The sequence below is a fragment of the Oncorhynchus keta genome, chromosome 19 (genome assembly GCF_023373465.1).
Source record: "Oncorhynchus keta strain PuntledgeMale-10-30-2019 chromosome 19, Oket_V2, whole genome shotgun sequence".
NCBI lineage: Eukaryota > Metazoa > Chordata > Actinopteri > Salmoniformes > Salmonidae > Oncorhynchus > Oncorhynchus keta.
This window is the reverse complement of record NC_068439.1, coordinates 49566903-49591576: the sequence shown is the minus strand read 5'-3', so window position 1 is coordinate 49591576 and position 24674 is coordinate 49566903. Positions and strand designations below refer to the sequence as shown.

The 24674-nt window shown below is 45.7% G+C and overlaps 1 protein-coding gene and 1 long non-coding RNA gene across 19 annotated transcripts in view; one reads left to right on the top strand and one right to left on the bottom strand.

The window, feature by feature from the left end:
- The window catches only part of LOC118397711 (1-phosphatidylinositol 4,5-bisphosphate phosphodiesterase beta-4-like), a 167067-nt gene that overhangs the window by 26013 nt on the left and 116380 nt on the right, over window positions 1-24674 (bottom strand). For all 7 annotated transcript variants that reach the window (XM_052470717.1, XM_052470711.1, XM_052470710.1 and 4 more), the window contains 15 exons: window positions 21925-22068; window positions 16119-16198; window positions 15797-15850; window positions 15623-15704; window positions 15371-15471; window positions 13431-13488; window positions 12162-12270; window positions 11650-11860; window positions 11373-11466; window positions 10990-11069; window positions 10750-10834; window positions 10433-10523; window positions 10143-10238; window positions 9113-9276; window positions 2557-2652 (listed from right to left, as the gene is read on the bottom strand). In XM_052470717.1, coding sequence (XP_052326677.1) covers window positions 2557-2652; window positions 9113-9276; window positions 10143-10238; window positions 10433-10523; window positions 10750-10834; window positions 10990-11069; window positions 11373-11466; window positions 11650-11860; window positions 12162-12270; window positions 13431-13488; window positions 15371-15471; window positions 15623-15704; window positions 15797-15850; window positions 16119-16198; window positions 21925-22068 — 1545 coding nt within the window. The remainder of the gene's footprint in view (window positions 1-2556; window positions 2653-9112; window positions 9277-10142; window positions 10239-10432; window positions 10524-10749; window positions 10835-10989; window positions 11070-11372; window positions 11467-11649; window positions 11861-12161; window positions 12271-13430; window positions 13489-15370; window positions 15472-15622; window positions 15705-15796; window positions 15851-16118; window positions 16199-21924; window positions 22069-24674) is intronic.
- LOC127909410 (uncharacterized) lies at window positions 879-2487 on the top strand. Of its 12 annotated transcripts, none has more exons than XR_008071045.1 (3): window positions 879-939; window positions 1069-1111; window positions 2428-2487. It is a non-coding gene; the product is annotated as an uncharacterized LOC127909410 (long non-coding RNA). The 12 variants fall into 12 exon arrangements; XR_008071046.1 differs by lacking the exon at window positions 2428-2487 and adding an exon at window positions 2342-2401; XR_008071047.1 differs by lacking the exon at window positions 2428-2487 and adding an exon at window positions 2256-2315.

Here is a 24674-nt window from a genome sequence, read left to right as displayed (position 1 = left end):
AAGAGAGAAGGCAACACGCTTGAAGATAAGGGAGAGGTTAGTAAAGAGAGAAGGCAACACGCTCGACGGTAAGGAAGAGATTAGTAAAGAGACAAGGCAACACGCTCGACGGTAAGGGAGAGGTTAGTAAAGAGAGAAGGCCACACGCTCGACGGTAAGGGAGAGGTTAGTAAAGAGAGAAGGCCACACGCTCGACGGTAAGGGAGAGGTTAGTAAAGAGAGAAGGCAACACGCTCGACGGTAAGGGAGGGGTTAGTAAAGAGAGAAGGCGACACGCTCGACGGTAAGGGAGGGGTTAGTAAAGAGAGAAGGCCACACGCTCGACGGTAAGGGAGAGGTTAGTAAAGAGAGAAGGCCACACGCTCGACGGTAAGGGAGAGGTTAGTAAAGAGAGAAGGGGACGCGCTCGACGGTAAGGGAGAGGTTAGTAAAGAGAGAAGGCAACACGCTCGACGGTAAGGGAGAGGTTAGTAAAGAGAGAAGGCAACACGCTCGACGGTAAGGGAGAGGTTAGTAAAGAGAGAAGGCAACACGCTCGACGGTAAGGGAGAGGTTAGTAAAGAGAGAAGGCAACACGCTCGACGGTAAGGGAGAGGTTAGTAAAGAGAGAAGGCGACACGCTCGACGGTAAGGGAGAGGTTAGTAAAGAGAGAAGGCCACACGCTCGACGGTAAGGGAGAGGTTAGTAAAGAGAGAAGGGGACGCGCTCGACGGTAAGGGAGAGGTTAGTAAAGAGAGAAGGCCACACGCTCGACGGTAAGGGAGAGGTTAGTAAAGAGAGAAGGGGACGCGCTCGACGGTAAGGGAGAGGTTAGTAAAGAGAGAAGGCAACACGCTCGACGGTAAGGGAGAGGTTAGTAAAGAGAGAAGGCAACACGCTCGACGGTAAGGGAGAGGTTAGTAAAGAGAGAAGGCGACACGCTCGACGGTAAGGGAGAGGTTAGTAAAGAGAGAAGGCGACACGCTCGACAGTAAGGGAGAGGTTAGTAAAGAGAGAAGGCAACACGCTCGACGGTAAGGGAGGGGTTAGTAAAGAGAGAAGGCAACACGCTCGACGGTAAGGGAGAGGTTAGTAAAGAGAGAAGGGGACACGCTCGACGGTAAGGGAGAGGTTAGTAAAGAGAGAAGGCCACACGCTCGACGGTAAGGGAGAGGTTAGTAAAGAGAGAAGGCAACACGCTCGACGGTAAGGGAGAGGTTAGTAAAGAGAGAAGGGGACGCGCTCGACGGTAAGGGAGAGGTTAGTAAAGAGAGAAGGCAACACGCTCGACGGTAAGGGAGAGGTTAGTAAAGAGAGAAGGCAACACGCTCGACGGTAAGGGAGAGGTTAGTAAAGAGAGAAGGCGACACGCTCAACGGTAAGGGAGAGGTTAGTAAAGAGAGAAGGCGACACGCTCGACGGTAAGGGAGAGGTTAGTAAAGAGAGAAGGCGACACGCTCGACGGTAAGGGAGAGGTTAGTAAAGAGAGAAGGCGACACGCTCGACGGTAAGGGAGAGGTTAGTAAAGAGAGAAGGCGACACGCTCGACGGTAAGGGAGAGGTTAGTAAAGAGAGAAGGCAACACGCTCGACGGTAAGGGAGAGGTTAGTAAAGAGAGAAGGCGACACGCTCGACGGTAAGGGAGAGAGAAGGCCACACGCTCGACGGTAAGGGAGAGGTTAGTAAAGAGAGAAGGGGACGCGCTCGACGGTAAGGGAGAGAGAAGGCCACACGCTCGACGGTAAGGGAGAGGTTAGTAAAGAGAGAAGGCAACACGCTCGACGGTAAGGGAGAGGTTAGTAAAGAGAGAAGGCAACACGCTCGACGGTAAGGGAGAGGTTAGTAAAGAGAGAAGGAGACACGCTCGACGGTAAGGGAGAGGTTAGTAAAGAGAGAAGGCAACACGCTCGACGGTAAGGGAGAGAGAAGGCCACACGCTCGACGGTAAGGGAGAGGTTAGTAAAGAGAGAAGGGGACACGCTCGACGGTAAGGGAGAGAGAAGGCCACACGCTCGACGGTAAGGGAGAGGTTAGTAAAGAGAGAAGGCAACACGCTCGACGGTAAGGGAGAGGTTAGTAAAGAGAGAAGGGGACACGCTCGACGGTAAGGGAGAGAGAAGGCCACACGCTCGACGGTAAGGGAGAGGTTAGTAAAGAGAGAAGGCAACACGCTCGACGGTAAGGGAGAGGTTAGTAAAGAGAGAAGGCAACACGCTCGACGGTAAGGGAGAGGTTAGTAAAGAGAGAAGGCGACACGCTCGACGGTAAGGGAGAGGTTAGTAAAGAGAGAAGGCAACACGCTCGACGGTAAGGGAGAGGTTAGTAAAGAGAGAAGGCGACACGCTCGACGGTAAGGGAGAGGTTAGTAAAGAGAGAAGGCAACACGCTCGACGGTAAGGGAGAGGTTAGTAAAGAGAGAAGGCGACACGCTCGACGGTAAGGGAGAGGTTAGTAAAGAGAGAAGGCAACACGCTCGACGGTAAGGGAGAGGTTAGTAAAGAGAGAAGGCAACACGCTCGACAGTAAGGGAGAGGTTAGTAAAGAGAGAAGGGGGGCAGATGAACCGACTCGCACACCTTCTTGTTGTTGTTATCCTCAGACGCCTCGGAGATGTCTGTGGCGTCTGTTGCTTCTGTGGCCTCAGACATCTCTGTTGGATCCTCCTCCACCACCTGAACACACAACAATAGACAATTATAAACCGTGGTGAAATACGCTGCGCCATGAGTGACACATACATACTCGTTTACTGTTCTATTTATGCTAGTAACCAGTTTATCATAGCAATAAGGCACCTTGGGGTTGGTGGTATATGGCCAACGTACCACGGTGAAGGGCTGTCATCCAGGCACTCCACCTCGCGTTGTGCGTAAGAACAGCCGTGGCATATTATCTAATATACCACACCCATTCGGGCCTTATTGCTAAAAGATACAGGGCCTTCAGAAAGTATTCACATCCCTTGACTTTTCCAGGTTTTGTTGTGTTACAGCCTGAATATAACATTTATTCCACTTAGATTTTGTGTCACCGATCTACAGTTAATACCCCATAACGTCAAAGTGGATACGAAAATATATATACAGTGGGGCAAAAAAGTATTTAGTCAGCCACCAATTGTGCAAGTTCTCCCACTTAAAGATGAGAGAGGCCTGTAATTTTCATCATAGGTACACTTCAACTATGACAGACAAAATGAGAAGAAAAAAATCCAGAAAATCACATTGTAGTATTTTTAATGAATTTATTTGCGAATTATGGTAGAAAATAAGTATTTGGTCAATAACAAAAGTTTCTCAATACTTTGTGATATACCCTTTGTTGGCAATGACAGAGGTCAAACGTTTTCTGTAAGTCTTCACAAGGTTTTCACACACTGTTGCTGGTATTTTGGCCCATTCCTCCATGCTCTAGAGGAAGCAGTGATGTTTTGGGGCTGTTGCTGGGCAACACGGACTTTCAACTACCTCCAAAGATTTTCTATGGGGTTTGAGATCTGGAGACTGGCTAGGCATCTCCAGGACCTTGAAATGTTTCTTACGAAGCCACTCCTTCGTTGCCCGGGCGATGTGTTTGGGATCATTGTCATGCTGAAAGACCCAGCCACGTTTCATCTTCAATGCCCTTGCTGATGGAAGGAGGTTTTCACTCAAAATCTCACGATACATGGCCCCATTCATTCTTTCCTTTACCCGGATCAGTCGTCCTGGTCCCTTTGCAGAAAAACATCCCCAAAGCATGATGTTTCCACCCCCATGCTTCACAGTAGGTATGGTGTTCTTTGGATGCAACTCAGCATTCTTTGTCCTCCAAACACGACAAGTTGAGTTTTTACCAAAAAGTTATATTTTGGTTTCATCTGACCATATGACATTCTCCCAATCTTCTTCTGGATCATCCGAATGCTCTCTTGCAAACTTCAGACGGGCCTGGACATGTACTGGCTTAAGCAGGGGGACACCTCTGGCACTGCAGGATTTGAGTCCCTGGCGACGTAGTGTGTTACTGATGGTAGGCTTTGTTACTTTGGTCCCAGCTCTCTGCAGGTCATTCACTAGGTCCCCCCGTGTGGTTCTGGGATTTTTGCAGACCGTGATCATTTTGACCCCACGGGGTGATATCACCAGATCGAGGGAGATTATCAGTGGTCTTGTATGTCTTCCATTTCCTAATATTTGCTCCCACATCTGTTTTCCTCAAACCAAGCTGCTCACCTATTGCAGATTCAGTCTTCCCAGCCTGGTGCAGGTCTACAATTTTGTTTCTGGTGTCCTTTGACAGCTCTTTGGTCTTGTCCATAGTGGAGTTTGGAGTGTGACTGTTTGACGTTGTGGACAGGTGTCTGTTATACTGTTAACAAGTTAAAACAGGTGCCATTAATACAGTTAACGAGTGGAGGACAGAGGAGCCTCTTAAAGAATAAGTTACAGGTCTGTGAGAGCCAGAAATCTTGCTTGTTTGTAGGTGACCACATACTTATTTTCCACCATAATTTGCAAATAAATTCATAAAAAATCCTACAATGTGATGTTCTGGATGTTCTTTTCTCATTTTGTCTGTCATAGTTGAAGTGTACCTATGATGAAAATTACAGGCCTCCCTCATATTTTTAAGTGGGAGAACTTGCACAATTGGTGGCTGACTAAATACTTTTTTTGCTCCACTGTATATACAGTACAAATGAGGCTTGAATTCGAAATAAATTGCAGACAGTGTCACCAGCAAAGCACCCACCACACCATCACACCTCCTCTTCCATGCTTCACGGTGGGGCCCACAGATGCGGAGATAATCCGTTTTCCTACTCTGCGCCTTGAACTAAAAATCTCAAAGGACAGATTTCCACTGGTCTAATGTCCATTTCTCGTGTTTCTTGGCCCAAGCAAGACTCTTCTTCTTATTGGTGTCCCTTTAGTAGTGGTTTCTTTGCAGCAATTCGACCATGAATGCCTGATTCACGCAGTCCCCTCTGAACAGTTGATGTTGATATGTGTCTGTTACTTAGCATTTATTTGGGCTGTAATTTCTGAGGCTGGTAACTCTAATGAACTTATCCTCTGCAGCAGAGGTAACTCTGGGTCTTCCTTTCCTGTGGTCGGTCCTCATGAGAGCCAGTTTCATCATAGCGCTTGATGGTTTTTGCGACAGCACTTGATTGACCTACCTTCATGTCTTAAAGTAATGGTGGACTGTCGTTTATCTTTGCTTATTTGAGCTGTTCTTGCCTTAATATGAACTTGGGTTTAAAAAAAATAGAGCTATCTTCTGTATACCACCCCTACCTTGTCACAACACAACTGATTGGCTCAAGCACATTAAGGAAAGAAATTCCACAAATTAACTTTTAAGAAGGGACACCAGTTAATTGAAATGCAATCCAGGTGACTACCTCATGAAGCTGGTTGAGAGAATACCAAGAGTGAGCAAAGCTCAAGGCAATGGGTGGCTACTTTGAAGAATCTCAAATAGAAAATATATTTTTGATTTGTTTTACACTTTTTTGGTTAACTACATTATGTGCTATTTCATTCTTCAATGTATAAAATAGTAAAAATAAAGAAAAACCATTGAATGAGTAGGTGTGTCTAAACTTTTGACTGGTACTGTATATATTTGACAAATAACTGACAGAGTGAAAAGAAGGAAGCCTGTACAGAATAAAAATATTCCAAATCATCCTGTTTGCAACAGGGCACTAAAGTAACACTGCAGAAAAATGTGGCATTATGTTTGGGGCAAATCCACATCCCTGAGTATCACACTTCATATTTTCAAGCACGGTGGTGGCTGTATCATGCTATGGGTATGCTTGTCATCTGCAAGGATGGTTTAGGATAAAAAGAAACAGAATGGAGATAAGCACAGGAAAAATCCTAGAAGAAAACCTGGTTCAGTCTGCTTTCCACCAGACACTGGGAGACAAATCCACCTTTCAGCAGGACAATAACCTGTAATGCTTGGCCAAATACTGTTCAAAAGTTTGGGTCACTTAGAAATGTCCTTACATGAAATGAGTTGCAAAATGAATAGGAAATATAGTCAAGACGTTGGCAAGGTTATAAATAATGATTTTTAACTGAAATAATAATTGTGTCCTTCAAACTTTGCGTTCGTCACATAATCCCTCCATTTGTAGCAATTACAGCCTTGCAGACCTTTGGTATTCTAGTTGTCGATTTGTTAAGGTCATCTGAAGAGATTTCACCCCCATGCTTCCTGAAGCACCTCCCACAAATTGATTTGGCTTGATGGTCACTTCTTACATACCGTACTCCTGCAACAGGTCAATAGGGTTGAGATCCGGTGACTGTGCTGGCCACTCAAATCAAATCACATTTTATTTGTCACATACACATGGTTAGCAGATGTTAATGCGAGTGTAGCGAAATGCTTGTGCTTCTAGTTCCGACAATGCAGTAATAACCAACAAGTAATCTAACTAACAATTCCAAAACTACTGTCTTATACACACAAGTGTAAGGGGATAAAGAATATGTACATAAAGATATATGAATGAGTGATGGTACAGAGCGGCATAGGCAAGATACAGTAGATGGTATTGAGTGCATTATATACATATGAGATGAGTATGTAAACAAAGTGGCATAGTTAAAGTGGCTAGTGATACATGTATTACGTAAGGATGCAGTAGATGATACAGAGTACAGTATATACGTATACATATGAGATGAATAATGTAGGGTATGTAAACATTATATTAGGTAGCTTTGTTTAAAGTGGCTAGTGATATATTTTACATCATTTCCCATCAATTCCCATTATTAAAGTGGCTGGAGTTGAGTCAGTGTGTTGGCAGCAGCCACTCAATGTGAGTGGTGGCTGTTTAACAGTCTGATGGCCTTGAGATAGAAGCTGTTTATCAGTCTCTCGGTCCCAGCTTTGATGCACCTGTACTGAACTCGCCTTCTGGATGATAGCGGGGTGAACAGGCAGTGGCTCGGGTGGTTGTTGTCCTTGATGATCTTTATGGCCTTCCTGTAACATCGGGTGGTGTAGGTGTCCTGGAGCGCAGGTAGTTTGCCCCCGGTGATGCGTTGTGCAGACCTCACTACCCTCTGGAGAGCCTTACGGTTGTGGGCGGAGCAGTTGCCGTACCAGGCGGTGATACAGCCCGCCAGGATGCTCTCGATTGTGCATCTGTAGAAGTTTGTGAGTGCTTTTGGTGACAAGCCGAATTTCTTCAGCCTCCTGAGGTTGAAGAGGCGCTGCTGCGCCTTCTTCACGATGCTGTCTGTGTGGGTGGACCAATTCAGTTTGTCTGTGATGTGTATGCCGAGGAACTTAAAACTTGCTACCCTCTCCACTACTGTTCCATCGATGTGGATAGGGGGGTGTTCCCTCTGCTGTTTCCTAAAGTCCACAATTATCTCCTTAGTTTTGTTACTCCATTATAGACAAAATACCAGCTGACTGCTTCTTCCCTAAATAGTTCTTGCATAGTTTGGAGCTGTGCTGTGGATCATTGTCCTGTTGTAGGAGGAAATTGTCTCCAATTAAGCGCCGTCCACAGGGTATGACATTGCCAAATTGAGTGATAGCCTTCCTTCTTCAAGATCCATTTTACCCTGTACAAATCTCCCACTTTACCACCACCAAAGCACCCCCAGACCATCACACGACAGATCTTCTCAGCATCTGAAAAGCATCTTTTCATTTTTTATGCATCTCACAAATGTTCCTTTGTACAGTGTCTGTGATCTTTAGCCCATCTTAATATTTTATTTTTATTAGCCATTCTGAGATATGGCTTTTTCTTTGCAACTCTGCGTAGAAGGCCAGCATCACGGAGTCGCCTCTTCACTGCTGACGTTGAGACTGGTGTTTTGCGGGTACTATTTAATGAAGCTCCTAGTTGAGGACTTGTGAGGCATCTGTTTCTCAAACTAGACACTCTAATGTACTTGTCCTCTTGCTCAGTTGGGCCCCGGCGCCTCCCACTCCTCTTTCTATTCTCGTTAGAGCCAGTTTGCGCTGTTCTGTTCTGTGAAGGGAGTAGTATACCGCGTTGTACGAGATCTTCAGTTTCATGACAATTTCTCGCATGGAATAGCCTTCATTTCTCAGAACAAGAATAGACTGACGAGTTTCAGAAAGAAAGTTTTGTTTCTGGCCATTTTGAACCCACAAATGCTGATGCATCAGATACTCAACTAGTAGAAGGACAGTTTTGTTGCTTCTTTAATCAGAACAACAGTTTTCAGCTGTGCTAACATCATTGCAAAAGGGTTTTCTTATGATCAATTAGCTTTTTAAAATGATAAACTTGGATTAGCTAACACAACGTGCCATTGGAACACAGGAGTGATGGTTGCTGATAATGGGCCTCTGTAGATATTCCATAAAAAAATAGTTTCCAGCTACAACAGTCATTTTATAACATTAACAATGTCTACACTGTATTTCTGATCAACTTGATGTTATTTTAATGGACAAAAAAGTTGCTTTTCTTTCAAAAACAAGGACATTTCTAAGTGACCCCAAACTTTTGAACCGCAGCGTATAAACTGGAGTTACTTACCAAGATGACATTGAATGTTCCCGAGTGGCCTGGTTACAGATTTGACTTAAATCTGCTTGAAAATCTATAGCAAGACATGAAAATGGCTGTCCAGGAATGATCAACAACCAACTCGACAGAGCTTGAAGAATGTAAAAAAGAATAATGGGCAAATGTTGTACAACACAGGTCTGCAAGGTTCTTCAGATATTTACCCAGAAAGACTCACAGCTGTAATCACTGCCAAAGGTGATTCTAACATTTATTGACTCAGGGGTTTGAATACTTATCTAATCAATATATTAGTGCTTCATTAGCCATTAATTAAATAAACAATTCTTCCACTTTGACATTATAGAGTATTTTGTGTAGATTGTTGACAATTACAATTAAATCCACTTTGTAACACAACGGAAAGTGGAAAAGTCAAGGGCTGTGATTACGTTACGTAGGCACTGTACTACAGACCAGTATATACTCCAGTATATCTACACGACGTGTACATAATGTATCTCAGTCGTCACCTGAACACACAGACTCTTTTTTTGGGGGTCATCGGTTACAAAGTCTTAGCTAAAAAAAAAAATATATATATATTTTCACAAAATGTCTACCTTTTTGATGCTGTTGTCCCTCTCCTTCTCCTCTTCGTCTTTGTTCACACTCACGCTGACACTGTCGCTGACACTGACACTGGTGCTGAGGCTGTTCTCTTCACTAGGTTCCTCTGATGTACACGTCTTCAAGTCAGGAATCACATCCTTCACGTCACCTAGAGCTACAGATACAGGAGAAACACTGTTACCCTCCAACACACGCCGTTCAAAACAGGCCCCCCTGTTTGTGAAGCTTTACAAGTGAATGTCCTGCAATTCTCCACATTTTGCCACGACTCATGTCACGTTCATATAATATCTGAATGGGGGCACCCTGGAGGTCAGGGCCACTGGGTTTCGTGCCTGGTCAGTAATTCAACCATGATTAACTAGAAGGTTTAGATAGCTGGCAAGGCTGAAAAAAAATAGCTTACAATCTATAAAATGTTAGCTGACGTGGGCTAATTGAGTGACTGTCAGTGACTGACATAACAAGAGAAATGCTGCTGATGCACTAACACATTTCAAAATTGCACACTGTGTATTTCTGCTATCCTAACCAACGGCAAGCTGAGACCCCCGTTTGACTTCCTAAGCGGCAGCTTATGTCTACACTCTTAGAAAAGAAGGGTTCCAAAATGGTTCTTCAGCTGTCTCCACAGGAAAAATCCTTTTGGTTCCAGGTAGAACCCCTTTGGGGTTCCATGTAAAAAAAAAAACTCAGTGGAAAGGGCTCTTACATAGAACCCGAGAGGTTTCTCCCTGGAACCAAAAGGATTCTACCTGGAACCAAAAAGGGTTCTTCAAAAGGTTCTCTCCTATGGGGACAGCCGAAGAACCCTTCAGGTTCTAGATAGTATAGGAACAACACAGGTCAAAGACACACACCGACTCATAATTGCCTGAATATCTCAGCATCCAAAGTGACCACACACCAGCACATAAAGGAGAAGAACAGGCATACACAAATGTAAATATCTGCACGCACACACACACACACTCACTCACTCACTCACTCACTCACTCACTCACTCACTCACTCACTCACCGTTCTCCACATCTTCCTCTGTCTCTGCTCCTAGTAAGATGGCTGGTGTGTTGGTCTCTCCTGCCTCCATGTGCTTCTTAAAAGACTCTAACTGCTCTGCAGAACACACACACACACACGTAACAACACAACTCAGCATAGTGTAAGTCAATCCAAAAACAACATGTAGAATGACTCAGAACAGGCAGGTCCGGCAGTAGCGACATCTGCGTGAAACTAAGGGATATAAAATGAATCTTTGCATGAAGTTAACAGTCATGTGAAAGACGAGAGTGTCGCTGTCAACGTACTCTGTTCCACCTCGGGTTTCAAGCGTTTGTTTTTGATGAGGATTTTGCGTTTGAGATCGTTGGGAGAAGGCAAGGGACGACCCGCCTCAACCTGGCAACAACAGCAAACATTACGTTTATTTTGTTGTTGTAAAAAAAAAAAAGACAAGACATTTGCAGTAAATGGTTCATTTTCTGTAGCATGGAAATATGACATCTACATTGTTTACCATGTCCAGTCATCCTCAACTGTCAGACACGGTACAGATACAGATATGGACACTGTAGATAGTAAACAGACAGGTATAGATATATAGTGTGCTAGAAGGTGGACTCACAGGGAATCCCTCAAGGGGATGCCTCAGCAGGTATTCGCCAAAGATCTCCTCACAATAACGAGCCATCTTATACTGCTGGGGTTTACTGAAACACACAGGATTCTGTTGTTGTTGTTGTCGCCATTAAATCAAATGCAATAATAGTTACATGTCATTTCGATCAGATGCACAGGAATGAATGATAACATTGCCATGTGCAAAGTTGTCAAAAAAATATTCTGGATCACTACGAAATCCTACCTGCAGTGGTTTTCAAATGACAGGATCACGGGATACTCAGACGTCACAAAGGCAGTTTCCCTGATGGCTGAGATCACGTCCTTTATGACGGGAGAAAGAAACAACAACATGGGGATTGATGTTGAAAACCGCCCATTGATCCATTACTGATCATTCTCCTTATAAGTCTCTCTGGATGCGAGTGTCTGATCAATAACTACAGTGGAACTTTCGAATGGAGCTGCGGGTTGCGATCAGATGCCGTATCAATCTATCAACACAAGAGGGCAGACTTGCCATACGTAATGAACGCAACATTCTGACTAATCGTCTCCATTCTTGGAGTGAGTGTGTGTGAATGGGAGTGTGCGTGTGCGTGTGCGTGCATGAGTCTGTGTATGTACCTTGAAGAGGATGTCAGTACACATGGCCTTGCCATGAGTGATGATAGGCTCCTGGTCTTCTCCTTTCCCATCCCAGCAGTCCAGCTCTACACACCTGACACAAATACAAAAACAGTTTACACACACTATAAAACACACACACACACACACACACACACACACACACACACACACACACACACACACACACACACACACACACACACACACACACACACACACACACACACACACACACACACACACACACACACACACACACCCTCTCCACCCCTACCTGCAGCCGGAGAGCAGCACCTGTCTGTACATCTCCACGGAGGACTTCCCTCCGAACTGCCTCCCGTTCAGGTAGGTGTTGTGGGACGAGGCAATGAAGTAGTGGGCCAGCGGCTGCTCCATGTCCTGGTACAGCTCCAGACAGTCCAGGAACACCGGGGCATTCTCATCTGACATCAGGTACCTGCAGAAGCCATCGCTGGACATACGGCCTGGGGGAGAGGAGCAGAGGGGGAGGGGAGATGAGGGGGAGGAGCAGAGGGGGAGGGGAGAGGAGGGGGAGGAGCAGAGGGGGAGGAGCAGAGGGGAGGGGAGAGGAGGGGGAGGCGGGAGTAAGCGAGTGTCTAAGAGTGTCTGTTTAACATACACTCTTCAACTTTTTTCCTCAACTCTCACACAACCAACATGTGGGTACATTAGTATGAGGGCGATGTGCTCTTTTGTTATTCACCAGAAGAGGGCAGCAGTGCTCTTCCCTCTCTCTCTCACTCTCCAGCCATCCCACTCTCTCACCTTTCTTCTTGAGGTCGGGGTCTCTCTCGTACTTCTCGATGATCTGCATGGCTCGTTTAGGGTCGTAGAAGGGGAACAGGATCTCATTGAGCCGCGGGTCGCGCTGGTTCTGGAGAACGCAATGACACAGAATACCGTCTCACTCACAAGCGCACACACACACACACATACACGTCACTGCACACTAAGAACATTGGAACCCATTCCTAACTTGAGAAATGTGCATGGAACTTGAGCTTCTGCGCAGATCTACCCATGAATACTAATGCCTGACTTCGGCAAAACTCTTGCAGAAACGCGTTTATGGTTTTAAGCTACTGTCGAGAAACTTGACGAGCACGAGTCATGTGACCAACTGAGTTGAACCCGGGTGTCTTCTGCGTGCCATAAAACTATTGTATCCCGCTGATCTAATTAGCTCGTGAAGCTAGCGCCAGTTTTCAGGTCTTACGCAAGGGTTAAACTACATATCATGCGCGGGTTGCTTTAACGAACCACCTCTGTTCAATTTCTCAGGTTAGGATCGGGACCATTATGGCAAGAGACAGCAATTAAAACACACACACACACACACAGCTGACGCTTATAAACAAAATGCGGGTTGACACCTTACATTGACAATGGATATAGTACTATCCGGTACAAACACATCTTTTATTTGTGGGTGTTGACAAGTGACAATGAAAACCAAAAAGCCAGTTACTGGTACAGAGCGACTGCAATGAGGTGGGGAGAAGAGGTGTGTGTGTGTGTGTGTGCTCGTCAGAAGTAGGGAGCTAGCGGGTGTAGTCTTACAAGACGAGACACATGACAACACCACTGGCCACTAAAGCAGAAGGGAACACATTTTTCCAGAGCTTTTGTACTACTCGGAATCTACTCGGTGTTGCACACAGAGAAAGAGAAGCAGGCACACGTACAGAAGGTAGAAGTGGAAGGTATGTTTTTCAGCCAAAGCAGAGACAGACAAACAGGCAGCAAGGAACAGGCAAAGATGGCCGAACAGGGAGCCCCTCCCTCCCCAGGTCGCCAGGGTTACACAATCAGTCACAAGTATGCGGGGATGCGGGGGGGGGGGGCGTGCAGCTTAGAGGGTCAGGATGAAATTATCCCTAGACAATGATTTAAGGTCAGTCTTGCATTGTTATCCCCCCCAAATGCGAACTGATCCTAGATCTGTGCCTAAGGGCAACTTCTACCCTGTGCCAGGTGAGAGGGGAGGGGGTCAAGCAGTCACACAGTGAAGTTAATGAATGATAAAGAGCTTACTTCATTCAGAAAGCTGACTAACTGGTCTACGTTTAAAAAATCACTTTTGTCCCCATTGCTGCAAAGGAATTCATTAGAAAGACAAAATGTTAGGATTCTTAAAACCCTCTCAGTCAGTCAGTAACTAGAAAGGGTCAAAATAGAGCACTGTCATGTTACACTTTCATAAGAACATTCTAGAAACATGTTAACATCACCACTGGTCAAACATTTAATAACCGTTGAGTTGATTTAAAAGAAACGTGTTAATGTGTCCCTGATTAAGCAGATTAGGTTGTCCGGGGGTTATTAGTAGAGCAGCTGTAGGCCGTCTAAGAGATTTGATCTCTCAAACAAAGCACCAACAGACAGTGCATTCGGGAAGCATTCAGAGCACTTGACTTTTCCCACATTTTGTTACGTTACAGCCTTGTTCTAAAATGGAGGGGCAAAAAAAGAGAATCCTCATTAATCTACACAAAATACCACATAATGACAAAGCAAATAAAACATTTAACATTGTTTGCAAATGTATTAAAAAAAATTTAATATCACATTCAGACCCTTTACTCAGTACTTTGTTGGAGCACTTTTGGCAGCGATTACAGCCTCGAGTCTTCTTGGGTATGAAGCTGTATTTGGGGACTTTCTCCCATTCTTGTCTGCAGATCCTCTCAAGCTCTGTCAGGTTGGATGGGGAGTGTCACTGCACAGTTATTTTCAGGTCTCTCCAGAGATGTTCGATTGGGTTCTGGCTGGATAACTCCAAGGACATTCAGAGACTTGTCCCGAAGCCACTCCTGCGTTGTCTTGGCTGTGTGCTTAGGGTCATTGTCCTGTTGGAAGGTGGACCTTCGCCCCACTCAGAGCTCCTGAGTGCTCTGGAGCAGGTTTTCATCAAGGATCTCTCTGTACTTTGCTCTGTTCATCTTTCCCTCGATCCTGACTAGTCTCCCAGTCCCTGCTGCTGAAAAACATTCCCACAGCATGATGCTGCCACCACCATGCTTCACCATAGGGATGGTGCCAGGTTTCCTCCAGACGTAACACTTGGCATACAGGCCAAAGACTTCAATCTTGGTTTCATCAGACCAGAGAATCTTGTTTCTCATGGTCTGAGAGTCCTTTAAGTGCCTTTCGGCAAACTCCAAGTGGGCTGTCAAGTGCCTTTTACTGAGGAGTGGCTTCCGTCTGGCCACTCTACCATAAAGGCCTGATTGGTGGAGTGCAGCAGAGATGGTTGTCCTTCTGGAAGGTTCTCTCATCTCCACAGTGGAACTCTGGAGCTCTGTCAGAGTGACCATCGGGTTCTTGGTCACTGCTCTGACATGCACTGTCAACTGTGGGGGCTTACATAGACCGTGCCTTTCCAAATCATGTCCAATCAACTGAACTAAAAAAAAGCTAAAATTTCGAGCCTCATAGCAAAGGGTCTGAATACTTATGTAAATAAGCTTTGTCATTGTGGGTTGTTGTGTGTATATTGATGAAGACATTTTTCTATTTCATCCATTTCAGAATAAGGCTGTAACGTAACATTTTTTTTTTAAAAGGAGTCTGAATACTTTCTGAATGCACCGTAGAACAACACTCTCTCCTGTCATTCACATAAACAGTATATACACACTACAGTTATCAACCCAAACTGTTACTAAATACCTCTTCACTACAAGTATCACTGCTATATTGATGTATCAATGCTATATAGATGTTGTGCTGTATACGCCTGACCAGTGAGCAAAACTGGCTGAAAACACATATTTACAACCAGTTTTGACGTTGACAAGATGTCTTCTCAACCAGTGTAAGACCTTGCTACTCCTACCCTTACTGTACACTCAGATGTGGCTAGCATTTATGGCGCCGCTAGCTTCCTAGAGTAGAGCAAAGGTTAGATCATGGAGAGAGGAGACTACAGCAAGCAGAAGAGGTCTGGGGGAGTGGAGTTGGTGACCACTCACATTTTCTTGAAGAGCTCCTCGATGTCAGTACGAGGGCAGATCTTCTGAGTCAGGGCATAGAAGATGTCGAAGGGGAACGCTGCGTGTTCTATCTCATCGTTCTGAGGGAGAGAACGGTTTACACGTGTTTACACCAGGGGCACACGGTGTACACAGCAGTGTTCTCACGCCACCATTGTGAAGACGGAAGGGAGATCCGACGGACAGAATAACAGCAAAAAAAGGGGGAGCCGTGCAAAGCATCCAATTTACCTTCCCGCTAGGCAGCCCCAGTTCCTTCAGAGCCTGAAAGATTCCTTTCTCTGTTTTCCCAGACGCAAATGTCCGTGTGATGCTGAAACAGAGCGAGGTCAGCCGTCGTCACAACGCCCATTGGATGAACTCAAATGACTGATAAATGTCATTACCAACCGAAGTGTCTCTTACGTTCTCACTGGGATCTGGCCGTTCACATTGGTCAGAAAGCACATCCTCATCCAACTAAAGAAAAAAGAAGAGGAGAGACGACACATATTGAGGTGTGTGTGTGTGTGTGTGTCTTTGGGGGGGGTGGGGTTCTCTCGTAAAACAAGGAAAATTCAGACAAGTTGGGGGCATTTAGCCGGTCCCTACAAGGAAAAAGGCTATTTTAGGCTTAGGGGTTAGGTTTAGGGTTACTATTACGGTTAGGTTTAGGAGTTAGGGTTAGGGGTTAAGGGTTCGAGTTAGGTTTAGGGTTTAAGGAAAATATGAATGTGTGTCTACTCACTGTTTCTTGAGGCAGGTCATAGGACAGACGTTATTGGCTCTGAAATTGTGGATCACTGACCTCAAACCCTCCGTCCACTTCTGCAAACAAACAGAGAAAGAAACAAACAAACAAACACAAGTGTTCACACATACATAGACTATATATCCAAAAGTATGTGGACACTCCTGCAAATGAGGGGATTCAGCTATTTCATCCACACCCGTTGCTCACAGGTGTATAAAATACAGCACACAGCCATGCAATCTCCATAGCTAAACAATGGCAGCAGAATGGCCTTACTGAAGAGCTCAGTGACTTTCAACATGGCACAGTCATAGGATGCTACCTTTCCAACAAGTCTGCTCATCAGATTTCTGTCCTGCTAGGGCTGCCTCGGTCAACTTTAAGTGGCGTTTTTGTGAGGTGGAAACATCTAGGAGCAACAACGGCTCAGCCGCAAAGTGGTAGGACACACAAGCTCACAGAACGGGAACGCCGAGTGCTGAAGCGCATATTGTGTAAATATCGTAACACTCACTATTGAGTTCCAAACTGCCTTTGGAAGCACATGTCAGCACAAGAGCTGTTCGTCGGGAGCTTCATGAAATGGGTTTCCATGGCTGAGCAGCCGCACACAAGCCTAAGATCACCATGCGCAATGCCGAGCGTCGACTGGAACGATGTTAAGCTCGCCGCCATTGGACTCTGGAGCAGTGGAAATGCGTTCTCTGGAGTGATGAATCACGCTTTACCATCTGGCAGTCAGACAGACGAATCAGGATTGCCAGGAGAATGCTACCTGCCCCAATGCATAGTGCCAACTGTAAAGTTTGGTGGAGGAGGAATAATGGTCTGGTGCTGTTTTTCATGGTTCGGGCTAGGCTTCTTAGTTCCAGTGAAGGGAAATCTTAACGCTACAACATACAATGACATCATAGACAATTCTGTGCTTTCAATTTTGGGTCAACAGTTTGGGAAGGCCTTTTCCTGCTTCAACATGACAATGGCCCCGTGCACAAAGCGAGGTCCATACAGAAATGGTTTCTAGAGATCGGTTTTGGAAGAACTTGACTGGCTTGCACAGAGCGAGCCAGGCCTTATCGGCAAACTTCAATAATGCTCTTGTGGCTGAATGGAAGCAAGTCCCCACAGCAATGTGCCAACATCTAGTGGAACGACTTCCCACAAGGGTGGCGGCTGTAATAGCAGCAAAGGAGGGACCGACTCCATATCAATATCCCTGATTTTGGAAGGAAACGTTTGACGAGCAAGTGTCCACATACTTTAGGCCATGTAGTGAACTTACACAATGCACACACACGCGCGCGTCCGGACGTTTACTTACTCACATCGTATCCGGGTTTCACTGTGTCTATGTGTGTGTGTGTGTGTTCTCTCCTCGCTCACAGTGTTTGTCTAATTTCCTCTCTCTGTTTCATTTCAAAGCAGCCACGACCAAACAGCAGATGCAGATGTATGCACACAGCCATCCTGCCTGTGTGTGTGTGTGTGTGTAAACACCGTTGATTTCAGATCTCCCTCGCCTCGCTCTCTCTCTTCCTCTCTATAACACATCTTGTCCGGCTCCCATCTCTTTCAACGGACATTACCCTTAATACGTGAGGCAGCGTTCCGTTTGTCTCTGGGCTACGTGTGTGTGCGCATGTGTGTATTGTTCACAGGCTGTGCCGATGTGAACGACTGTGTCAGCTCTTCAGGTCTGCTGCAACTAACCTGTCGAGTGTGTGAGATGGTGTGTGTGTGTGTGTTTGGTGTCTGTATACGAGAGAGCAAGAGAACAAGGTAGCATGAATGAGCGTGTGCAAGTGTGTGGGACCTTCACGTTCAGCTGGTGATGGCAACTCTAGGTAGTTTATTATCATTCATTTGGCATAAACCCCACGTTAACCAACCCCCCCCCCCCGCTCCGTCTCTTATATGTGTCTTATCAGGAATCCAACTAAGAACAACCACATCAAACAACTCAGCGTCATCTGTTCACTGATACATCTGTTCACTGATACATCTGTTCACTGATACATCTGTTCACTGATACATCTGTTCACTGATACATCTGTTCACTGATACATCTGTTCACTGATACATCTGTTCACTGATACATCTGTTCACTGATACATCTGTTCACTGATACATCTGTTCACTGATACATCTGTTCACTGATACATCTGTTCACTGATACATCTGTTCACTGATACATCTGTTCACTGATACATCTGTTCACTGATACATCTGTTCACTGATACATCTGTTCACTGATACATCTGATACATCTGTTCACTGATACATCTGTTCACTGATACATCTGTTCACTGATACATCTGTTCACTGATACATCTGTTCACTGATACATCTGTTCACTGATACATCTGTTCACGGATACATCTGTTCACTGATACATCTGTTCACTGATACATCTGTTCACTGATACATCTGTTCACTGATACATCTGTTCACTGATACATCTGTTCACTGATACATGTGTTCACTGATACATCTGTTCACTGATACATGTGTTCACTGATACATGTGTTCACTGATACATGTGTTCACTGATACATGTGTTCACTGATACATGTGTTCACTGATACATGTGTTCACTGATACATGTGTTCACTGATACATGTGTTCACTGATACATGTGTTCACTGATACATGTGTTCACTGATACATCTGTTCACTGATACATGTGTTCACTGATACATGTGTTCACTGATACATCTGTTCACTGATACATCTGTTCACTGATACATCTGTTCACTGATACATCTGTTCACTGATACATGTGTTCACTGATACATCTGTTCACTGATACATCTGTTCACTGATACATCTGTTCACTGATACATCTGTTCACTGATACATCTGTTCACTGATACATCTGTTCACTGATACATCTGTTCACTGATACATGTGTTCACTGATACATCTGTTCACTGATACATCTGTTCACTGATACATCTGTTCACTGATACATGTGTTCACTGATACATCTGTTCACTGATACATCTGTTCACTGATACATGTGTTCACTGATACATGTGTTCACTGATACATCTGTTCACTGATACATCTGTTCACTGATACATCTGTTCACTGATACATCTGTTCACTGATACATCTGTTCACTGATACATGTGTTCACTGATACATCTGTTCACTGATACATGTGTTCACTGATACATGTGTTCACTGATACATGTGTTCACTGATACATGTGTTCACTGATACATGTGTTCACTGATACACGTGTTCACTGATACATGTGTTCACTGATACATGTGTTCACTGATACATGTGTTCACTGATACATGTGTTCACTGATACATGTGTTCACTGATACATGTGTTCACTGATCTGTTCACATACATCTGTTCACTGATACATTGTTCACTGATACATGTGTTCACTGATACATCTGTTCACTGATACATGTGTTCACTGATACATGTGTTCACTGATACATGTGTTCACTGATACATGTGTTCACTGATACATGTGTTCACTGATACATGTGTTCACTGATACATGTGTTCACTGATACATGTGTTCACTGATACATGTGTTCACTGATACATGTGTTCACTGATACATCTGTTCACTGATACATGTGTTCACTGATACATGTGTTCACTGATACATGTGTTCACTGATACATGTGTTCACTGATACATGTGTTCACTGATACATGTGTTCACTGATACATGTGTTCACTGATACATGTGTTCACTGATACATGTGTTCACTGATACATGTGTTCACTGATACATGTGTTCACTGATACATCTGTTCACTGATACATGTGTACATGTGTTCACTGATACATGTGTTCACTGATACATGTGTTCACTGATACATCTGTTCACTGATACATGTGTTCACTGATACATGTGTTCACTGATACATGTGTTCACTGATACATGTGTTCACTGATACATGTGTTCACTGATACATGTGTTCACTGATACATGTGTTCACTGATACATGTGTTCACTGATACATGTGTTCACTGTTCACTGATACATGTGTTCACTTACACTGATACATGTGTTCACTGATACATCTGTTGTGTTCACTGATACATGTGTTCACTGATACATGTGTTCACTGATACATGTGTTCACTGATACATGTGTTCACTGATACATGTGTTCACTTACATGTGTTCACTGATACATGTGTTCACTGATACATGTGTTCACTGATACATGTGTTCACTGATACATGTGTTCACTGATACATGTGTTCACTGATACATGTGTTCACTGATACATGTGTTCACTGATACATGTGTTCACTGATACATGTGTTCACTGATACATGTGTTCATGATACATGTGTTCACTGATACATCTGTTCACTGATACATCTGTTCATCTGTTCACTGATACATCTGTTCACTGATACATGTGTTCACTGATACATGTGTTCACTGATACATGTGTTCACTGATACATCTGTTCACTGATACATGTGTTCACTGATACATGTGTTCACTGATACATGTGTTCACTGATACATGTGTTCACTGATACATGTGTTCACTGATACATGTGTTCACTGATACATGTGTTCACTGATACATGTGTTCACTGATACATGTGTTCACTGATACATGTGTTCACTGATACATGTGTTCACTGATACATGTGTTCACTGATACTGTTCACTGATACATGTGTTCACTGATACATGTGTTTACATGTGTTCACTGATACATGTGTTCACTGATACATGTGTTCACTGATACATGTGTTCACTGATACATGTGTTCACTGATACATGTGTTCACTGATACATGTGTTCACTGATACATGTGTTCACTGATACATGTGTTCACTGATACATGTGTTCACTGATACATGTGTTCACTGATACATGTGTTCACTGATACATGTGTTCACTGATACATGTGTTCACTGATACATGTGTTCACTGATACATGTGTTCACTGATGTTCACTGATACATGTGTTCACTGATACATGTGTTCACTGATACATGTGTTCACTGATACATGTGTTCACTGATACATGTGTTCACTGATACATGTGTTCACTGATACATGTGTTCACTGATACATGTTCACTGATACATGTGTTCACTGATATGTGTTCATGTGTTCACTGATACATGTGTTCACTGATACATGTGTTCACTGATATGTGTTCATGTGTTCACTGATACATGTGTTCACTGATACATCTGTTCACTGATACATCTGTTCACTGATACATCTGTTCACTGATACATCTGTTCACTGATACATCTGTTCACTGATACACCTGTTCACTGATACATCTGTTCACTGATACATCTGTTCACTGATACATCTGTTCACTGATACATCGGTTCACTTCTTCAGTAATCAGACAATTAAAAGGGTGTCTTCTGCTCCCAGCTGACTGAGAACTCCAATCTTCCCATTTCTTCTAACACATTTCTTCTAACACATTTCTTCTAACACTAGCCACAGCTTTCCATGTCACCACCAGAGTGCAATGTTTAGCATGATGACCCCTGCAAGGGCTCGCGGGGAAAGAGGGCGAGAGCGAGAGGGACAGAGAGAAACCCTGGCTGCGTGACGGCATTACCCTAGCATTGTCTGGATTCACTACCAACATGTGCAACACTAGGGGTTGACTGGCTCTGTTAGAGTTGAGTAACGTTATATTCATGTTGTAATAGTGTTGTATGAGCCCTGTGCCAGTTTTAATGGATCAGTCGCAGCGTGTTAATGCGGTATGGATGTCGTATGAACGTTGTATCAATGCTGTCATAACATGATGTTAACGTTGTGTATTTACCCGAGCTGTGTCTGGGCTGTCAGCCACCATGTACATGAAGGAGAGGTTGACGAGGTCGGTCCCACTACAGACACAGATGACACATCCCTCCAGCTCCTCCTCTTTCTTCCCCACTGCCTCGAAAGAAGACAGAATCTTAGGGTCCTAGAGAGAGAGGGGAGAGGGAGAGAGAGAGAAGGAGAGGGAGAGGGGGAAGAGGGAGAGGGAGAGGGAGAGAGGGGGGGGGAGAGGGAGAGAGAGGGAAGAGGGAGAGCGAGAGGGAAGAGGGAGAGGGAGGGGAAGAGGGAGATCTTCCCAGGGAGGGGGAAGAGGGAGTCGAGGGGGAAGAGGGAGAGGGAGGGGGAAGAGGGAGGGGGAAGAGGGAGGGGGAAGAGGGAGAGCGAGGGGGAAGAGGGAGAGGGAGGGGGAAGAGGGAGTGAGGGGAAGAGGGAGAGGGAGAGAGAGGGGAAGAGGGAGAGGGAAGAGGGAGAGAGAAGAGGGAGAGAGAAGAGGGAGAGAGAGGGGGAAGAGGGAGAGGGAAGAGGGAGAGGGAGGGGGAAGAGGGATGGGGAAGAGGGAGAACCAACATGGGGGAAGAGGGAGAGGGAGAGGGAGAAAGAGAGAGGGGGAAGAGGGAGAGCAGAGGGGGAGAGAGAGAGCGAGGGGGAAGAGGGAGAGAGAGAGAGAGGGGGAAGAGGGAGAGAGAAGGGGAAGAGGGAGATGGAGAGGAGAGGGGGAAGGGGAGAGGGAGGGGGAAGAGGGAGCTCCTCCTCTTTCTTCCCCACTGCCTCGAAAGAAGACAGCGAATCTTAGGGGGAAGTGGGAGAGGGAGGGGGAAGAGGGAGAGCGAGGGGAAGAGGGAGAGGGAGAGGGAGGGGGAAGAGGGAGGGGGAAGAGGGAGAGTGAGGGGGAAGAGGGAGAGAGAGGGGGAAGAGGGAGAGGGAGGGGGAAGAGGGAGAGCGAGGGGGAAGAGGGAGAGGGAGAGGGAGGGGGAAGAGGGAGAGGGAGGGGGAAGAGGGAGAGGAGGGGGAAGAGGGAGAGGGAGGGGAAGAGGGAGAGAGAGGGGGAAGAGGGAGAGAGAGGGGGAAGAGGGGGAGAGGGAGAGAGAGGGGGAAGAGGGAGAGGGAAGAGGGAGGGAGAAGAGGGAGAGGGAGAAGAGGGAGAGAGAAGAGGGAGAGAGAGGGGGAAGAGGGAGAGGGAAGAGGGGAGGGAGGGGGAAGAGGGATGGGGAAGAGGGAGAACGAGGGGGAAGAGGGAGGGGAGAGGGAGAAAGAGAGAGGGGGAAGAGGGAGAGCGAGGGGAAGAGAGAGAGGGGAAGAGGGAGAGAGAGAGAGAGGGGGAAGAGGGAGAGAGAAGGGGAAGAGGGAGAGGGAGGAGAGGGGGAGAGGGGAGAGGGAGGGGAAGAGGGAGAGCGAGGGGGAAGTGGGAGAGGGAGGGGGAAGAGGGAGAGGGGGAAGAGGGAGAGCGAGGGGGAAGAGGGAGAGGGAGGGGAAGTGGGAGAGGGAGGGGGAAGAGGGGGGGAAGAGGGAGAGGGGGAGGGGGAAGAGGGAGAGGGAGGGGGAAGAGGGAGAGGGAGGGGGAAGAGGGAGAGGGAGGGGGAAGAGGGAGAGGGAGGGGGAAGAGGGAGAGCGAGGGGGAAGAGGGAGAGAGAGGGGGAAGAGGGAGGGAGAGAGGGGGAAGAGGGAGAGGGGAGAGAGAGGGGGAAGAGGGAGAGAGGGGGAAGAGGGAGAGGGAGGGGGAAGAGGGAGAGTGAGGGGGAAGAGGGAGAGCGAGGGGGAAGAGGGAGAGCGAGGGGGAAGAGGGAGAGCGAGGGGGAAGAGGGAGAGCGAGGGGGAAGAGGGAGAGCGAGGGGGAAGAGGGAGAGGGGGATGGAGAGGGAGAGCGAGAGGCAGAGAGAGAAGGAGAGGGATACAGTTGAATTCAGAAGTTTACATGCACCTTAGCCAAATACATTTAAACTCAGTTTTTCACAATTCCTGACATTTAATCCTAGTAAAATGCCCTGTCTTAGGTCAGTTAGGATCACCACTTTATTATAAGAATGCCAAATGTCAGAATAATAGTAGAGAGAATGATTTATTTCAGCTTTCATTTCCTTCATCACATTCCCAGTGGGTCAGAAGTTTACATACACTCAATTAGTATTTGGTAGCATTGCCTTTAAATTGTTGAACTTGGGTCAAACATTTCTGAGTCGGGTTGGTAGGCCTCCATGCTTGCACATGCTTTTTCAGTTCTGCCCACAAATGTTCTATGGGATTGAGGTCAGGGCTTTGTGATGGCCACTCCAATACCTTGACTTTGTTGTCCTTAAGCCATTTTGCCACAGCTTTGGAAGTATGCTTGGGGTCATTGTCCATTTGGAAGACCCATTTGTGACCAAGCTTTCACTTTCACTGATGTCTTGAGATGTTGCTTCAATATATCCACATACTTCTCCATCCTCATGATGCCATCTAGTTTGTGAAGTGCACCAGTCCTTCCTGCAGCAAAGCACCACAACATGATGCTGCCACCCCCATGCTTCACGGTTGGGATGGTGTTCTTCGGCTTGCAAGCCTCCCCCATTTTACTCCAAACATAACAATGGTTATTATGGCCAAACAGTTCTAGTTTTGTTTCATCAGACCAGAGGACATTTCTCCAAAATGTGCAGTTGCAAACCGTAGTCTGGCTTTTTCATGGCGGTTTTGGAGCAGTGGCTTCTTCCTTGCTGAGCGGCCTTTCAGGTTATGTCGATATAGGACTCGTTTTACTGTGGATATATAGAT